General features: G+C 34.7%; 1 protein-coding gene across 1 annotated transcript; it reads right to left on the reverse strand.

Moving 5' to 3' along the window:
• Positions 1 to 1,006: 1,006 nt before the first annotated feature.
• On the reverse strand, positions 1,007 to 1,957 carry LOC125359981 (olfactory receptor 2AJ1-like). The gene has a single exon (XM_048357897.1). The coding sequence runs from the start codon at positions 1,955 to 1,957 to the stop codon at positions 1,007 to 1,009; it is 951 nt and encodes a 316-aa protein (XP_048213854.1).
• Between the last annotated feature and the right edge of the window lie 4,713 nt (positions 1,958 to 6,670).

The raw sequence follows: 6,670 nt of genomic DNA on the forward strand, positions 1-6,670 counted from the left end.
GTGGTATCTCAGGGTTGTTTTTATTTGCAGTTCCTTTACTGCCAGAGATGTTGAACATTTCCTTATATGTTTCTTTGCCATTTTTATCTCTTCTCTTGTGAAGTCTCTCTTTAGCTCCTTTACCCATTTAATAATTGGTTTACTGGGTTTGGAGGGCATTAGCAAAAGTCCCAGAATGGCCAAAGCAATTCTCGGCAAAAGAAGCAGTGCAGGAGGAATCACAATACCAGACTTCAAGCTCTATAATAGAGCAATCATAATAAAAACAGCCTGGTATTGGTATAAAAACAGACCTGAAGACCAATGGAATAGAATAGAAGCCCCAGAAATAGAGCCACATTTTTACAGTCAGCAGATACTCAACAAAGGAGTTAAAGACACACAATGGCAAAAACATAGCCTCTTCAACTACTGGTGCTGGGAAAACTGGGCAGCCACATGTAGAAAACTCAAAGTAGACCCTAGCCTATCACCATGCACCAAGATGAACTCAAAATGGATTAAGGACCTCAACATCATACCTGAATCCTTGAAGCTACTGAAGGACAGAGTAGGAGAGATGCTAGAACGTATAGGCACACGTAGAAACTTCCAGAATATAGTCCCAGGGGCACAACAGATAGGGGAGAATCTTGACAAATGGGACTACTACAAAATAAAAAGTTTCTGCACAGCTAAAGACATAGCCACCAAACTAGAAAGTCAGCCAACCATATGGGAAAGGATCTTCACCAGCACAGCAACAAAGGACTGATATCCATCATCTACAGAGAACTCAAAAACTAACCCCCTCCAAACCCAGGGGTTGATTTTTAATAGGTAAGAGGAAAGAAAGCTTTTTGGAGGTATATATTTATAAAATTAACTCACAGAAAATGTAATGATTGTTTTCAAATCCTTCTTTCCAAAGCAAAAGAAATCTATGTTTGTTCAAGATAGTCAATGAATGGTTTTTAGGTAGTTCATATAGAAAAAGAGGAAGCACAAAATATATGCATTTTTCTATTTACTTTTTGTTCCGAATGTAACTTTGGAGTACATTTTTCACAGCAGCCAGAACATCTTTGTTCCTAAAGCTGTAGATGATGGGGTTGAGTGTGGGTGTGAGGATGGTGTAGAATAGGGCCAAGAATTTATCCAGGCCTGGAGTGTGGTATGGCCTAGGTGTCATATATGTGAAAATAAATGGTCCGTAGTACATTATGACTACAACCATGTGGAAGGAACAGGTGGAAAGGGACTTTTTCTGTGCCTCTGAGGATTTCATTTGAAACACAGTGTGTAAAATTTGTACATAAGACACAGAGATCATGGAGAAAGGGATCAGCAGAAAAACAATAGCACTAACATCAACTCCCCTTTCATAGTTTGATGTGTCTACACAGGACAATTTCAGCAAGGCAGGGAATTCACAGAAATAGTGATCGATGACATTGGAATCACAGAATGGAAGGTGCATTACAATAACTGTGTGAATTATTGCATTCAGAGTCCCAACCAGCCAGGATCCTGCAGCCATGAGTCTGCTGACAGCCTCCTTCATGATCACTGGGTAGCGCAGTGGGTGACAGATGGCTGCATAGCGATCATAGGACATGGCAGCCAGGAGGAGACACTCGCTGCCCAGTAGGATGAGAGACACGAATAACTGAAAGCCACAACCCACAAAGGAAATGGTTCTGCTGCCCGACAGAAAGTTGGTAATCATTTTGGGGACAATGTTGGAAATGTGCAAGATATCCATGAAGGAGAGATGGCTGAGCAGGAAGTACATTGGGGTATGGAGTCGTGAGTCCCCTCGGATGAGGAGGATCATGAGCGTATTTTCTGTCACACTCATAATAAAAATGACAGATACACATGAGAAGAAGGCTAGACTTGCTTTGGAAGATGAGAAAAGTCCCCCAAGTATGAAGTCACTACCAAAGTTTAAGGTGTAATTCTTATGTCCCATCATAAATTCTCCTGTTACCTAAAAATAATTAAATAAGAAAATTAATTAATTAGTGGAAGAAAGGAAAAGTCACTATATTTTGGACTCATGTATATCAGCATAGTAAAATGGAGTGAAACAACACAATCAACATGCAAAACAAAAACATGCAATCAACATCTAAGATTTCTCTGCTAGTTCGTGGAGTGAATATTCTGTACAGATCTGGAGAATTATTTGTTCAAATCAAGTGTCCATATATATCACTTGCTGTACTGATTGGCTTATATAGTCTCCTCTGGTCTCATTGCTTAATTCATTTCATACACTACCAATCCAGTCTTCTCTTAAATACCATCTTCTGAGGAAACCTATACCTGCATGCTCTTGTGTGTTCTTAATTCCTGTCTGAATATTTGGATTTCTTGGATAGCCTTGCTCAAGTTGCTTTTGGATAGCTCATGCTTAATTTTCTAGCAGATTAAATTCTAAAAATATTTCTTGTTGCTGTTTCTAACAGAAGAATCTACCTTGATGCTAGGTATTAGATTTCCTCACTTGTGTAGACAAAACCTGCTATTATCACCAGTGTTTAGCGGTTTGTTGCCCACCTGAATTTAATGATGAGCTGAGGAGCTTGACAATTCTTGAGATAAACCTAAAGAGAATGACATACATTATTTCTGAAACTTTCCAAAGCAAATAAAGAAAAATAGGTACATATGGGTTAATCTAAGTTTTTATTTGAAATAAAATCTTTAAAGTTGAAAGTTTTGCTCATAAAACATCACCATCACTTCCTGAGAAAAGTTTTTACTTTTCACAACTTTACATTGTTTTGGATGCATTATAGAAAATGGATATATATATGTATATATACACATATATATCATATGTATTTCCTTTTCTAGTATGTAGGATCTATTTCTCAAATAATTAACAAAATAACAACATAAATAGTCATTTTCCTCATACATAGAAAATACTTTATTCTGTATTTTTCTCAATCCAGTATTATATAATGTTCCTTTGAAGGTAAAAAAGACACTGAACAACAAGAACAAAAAGCACTGACACAAACAATGAGCACATGAGACTAAATTCTGGCACATATCACTCAGAGACAATGATCATTATTATTGTTCTGTTTTTCTATATTAATATTTATATTTAACTCCAAAAATATAACAATTACTCTTCTTTCTGTACTTTTAAAATAAATCCTTCAACCACAATATGCCAGAAAGAGGAGAAAGATTTATACAGAACATGATAGAATATAACTACATAAATAAAATGGAATAAAATCAGAGGTATCATAATTATACTTTCTAGTCACTGATTGATAAAAATTGGTCCATGATACTCTGAGTGAGAAAGTTTATCATATATTTAATGAGAACTCTAACTTTGCCAACAACAGGGGCACATAATTATTTTTGTGGGGGCAGAGCAATGCATGTTGTATGAAATCTGACTATTGATCTGCTCATGCATTCATATCATACTAGCCTTTCAGAATTATTTTCACCCCTCCTGATTTATGAAGCACTGTCACAGTCCATAAAATCATTTCATGAGTGGCCATAGAGTGTTCAGCCATTGTTGCCTTCCCATTCCATAAATGTAGGGGGTCACAGTGAGATAATCTTCAGCATATTTTAAAAAATATATTTCACAATTAAGACTCCTAAAACCATTATTATTACCATCACATAAAATACCCCACATACAAGACATCTTTGTCATATTCCTCCTACAAAACTGATTCCCATAAATTACTATCTAGTGTGCTCCATATGTGTTTATGGTGGATTTAAACTATCTATTTCACAAGTAAACAGAATTTGTATGTACTTGGAAACATACCTAAAACATTATCATGCTCAGCACTTTGCAGCCAGTGGAATGTGGGAGTGTGGTAAATGGGCAGACTCCTGAACAATTGTAACACAGGAGTTGAGGGACTGAAACAATGAACTTTCTTCCCTTTATCTCCTGCTCAGCACTAGGTATGATGACATACGTTTGTGCCCTGTGTCTGTAATGGTTTCACTGAAACCAAACCCCAGGGATTCAGACAGAAAGCTAAAACTGCCAGCCCATTTCCTGTGGATTATGAGCCACAGAAGAGTTTCAGTCTGCTAAAGCGGAACTTAGTACCTACAAACAATTGAACATGTTATTTCTGTTTGTTCAAAGCAAATTATATCATTTATATTTGAAACTCAAACCTATGAACAATTGAGTGTGTTATTTCTATTTGTTAAAAGCAAACTATATTGTGTGTATTTGGAATTCAAACATAATTTATGAGCTGCATGTAGATGTTTTAATGGTTACCATAGCAAAAAAATTAAGAGGTCTGTATCTGCTTATGATAAAGTGAGTTAAGCAATTGTACTCTATTTAATAAACAACATATTATACAGTCCAGTAAAACACTTTTCCTCATGTGATATATATATATACACATATATAGTACATAATACATATTATATATCTTCATGTGATATATATATATATACTCATGTGAGATATACGTATATACATATCCTCATGTGATGTATATATATATACATATGTATGTATTCTATACATTTGTTCATATTTATTTAAATTGTTCTATGAGTTCTTTCAACATTTCCTTAAAAAATGAATTCTCTGGGTATACCCTTGTTATTATAAGCAACTGAATTTCAAAAATTCATTAGTTTTGAAGAAGCAGCTAATAAACATTCATCCAGTTCAGTTAAGCTTGATTAATTATTACATGGTATGGTAGTTTGCAGAACACTTTTATTGCATGGTTACTTGATTTAGACAGGAAGGCAGAGATTATAGTAAAAGTGATGCTTGACCCAATATAAAGGAACTAAAATATAATGATAATTAATTTTGTTTCTCTTTCAGCTAAAGACAATAAGAAAGAGCAAGCTAGAGTTAATATCTGTTAGGAAGAAAACTTGGAGGATAAAAATTTCCCTCAACACAAAAAATATTAACGCAAAATATGAAGGTATGTTGTAAGCAGATTGTGCAATAAGTTGTGTGTATGTATTGTTTTCCCTGTATAATATAAAAAAGATAATTATATGAACCTCTCTTTCCAATAATAATTATTTTTAATTATTTACAAATGAAATTAATATTTGGAATTGCCAATAAAATTATTGTAGTCACCTTTTCCTGTTGTGTACACTTATTTATGAAATACTTAAAGTGTATACTCCACCATATCCGAGAAATGTTTTAATTAATGAATGTAAAATTTGAGTTATTTGTATTTTATCAATGTAAAAAATGAAAAATAAAAAGGTTTGCTGGCAAGGTAGCTTATACCTCACAGCTATTTAGTAGCAGAGTTCTTTAGTTAAAAAAATCCCAAGGATTTTTCACAAGTTCCTTACTGTGAGACCATGACTCTCACAGCATTGCTCGTATGAAATGCTTCATTGTCAGTACATGAATGTAAGTAAATGCAAAAACTAAACAAATGTTTTGTAACATTAGGTATGCATATTCATGGGAAAAATGATGATACGAACAAGCACAGATTGTCCCCAGGGTGGTTAGCATAGTGATGATCTGGTCGGGTTTCATCACACATAAATTTCATTTCCTGAACAAAAATTTCAAATTACTGTGTAAAATAACCTGCAGGTTATGTGTAGATTGATAAGTTAAACAAAAATTAATTTCATTTATAATTTAGTTCTTGTCAACATGATTTCCATTAGGCAATGTACATATATCAAAATCCAGAAGGAAAAAAATCCAAAAAATTATGGTTCTATTTTAGGGATAGTTAATGTGTTTTAGCAAATGAAGAAATGCTACGTTTTGAAGAAGTATTTTCAATTATAGTGTTGTAATATAATGTAATATTGTACTCTGTTGAATATTTTGCTCATTTAAAAGGGTTGAGTGTGATGAGACTAGCTAATCAGGAGTCTGAGATTTAGTGGATCTTGTTTGAAAGTCAGCTCAAGCAGAGATGTCCTCAATACTGCATTTCCAGCTAATGAGAAAAACGCCAGAATGAGTCATGGCTCAAGTTGTATTGCACCATCTAAAATACATGTTTTAAGAGTAACTAAAATAGTTAGCCAATAAAAGAGAATGCCATGCGGTATTCAGGCAGGAGAGAAAGATTTTTTAATTACTTATTTATTATCAAATTGATGTACAGAGGGGTTACAGTTTCATACATAAGACAGTGAGTACATTTCTTGTATAACTTGTTACCCCTTCCCTCATTTTACCCCCCTTCTCCCTTTCCATTTCCCTCTCCCCCCACCCCCAAGTTGTTCAGCTGGTTTACACCAAAGGATTTTGTAAGTATTTCTTTTGGAGTCAATTGTCTATTTATCCTTTGTCTCTTGATTTTGATATTCCCTTTCTCTTCCCTGGCTCTAATACAAGTATATACAGTATCCCGGGTACTCAGATGAGATTCAGTGATAGCACGGGCACAACCACAGGATGGGGAGACAAGAGGAACAAAAAAAAAATGCTACGATTTCACATGGCATGTTGAAAGTGATTACAACAGTGATATAATTCTCATTTCCATAACATGGAGTTCATTTGTCTGTTATCAGGAAAACTAACAATAACAAATGCTGGAGAGGATGTGGTCAAAAGGGAACCCTACTACATTGTTGGTGGGAATATAAACTTGTTCAGCCACTCTGGAAAGTGGTATAGAGGTTCCTCAGAAAGTTAAACATAAAG

The sequence above is a fragment of the Perognathus longimembris genome, chromosome 11 (genome assembly GCF_023159225.1).
Source record: "Perognathus longimembris pacificus isolate PPM17 chromosome 11, ASM2315922v1, whole genome shotgun sequence".
Lineage (NCBI taxonomy): Eukaryota > Metazoa > Chordata > Mammalia > Rodentia > Heteromyidae > Perognathus > Perognathus longimembris.

What these genes read in the sequence shown, in the direction of transcription:
- LOC125359981 (XM_048357897.1), bottom strand. Translation starts at nt 1,957, where the DNA reads ATGATGGGACATAAGAATTACACCTTAAACTTTGGTAGTGACTTCATA.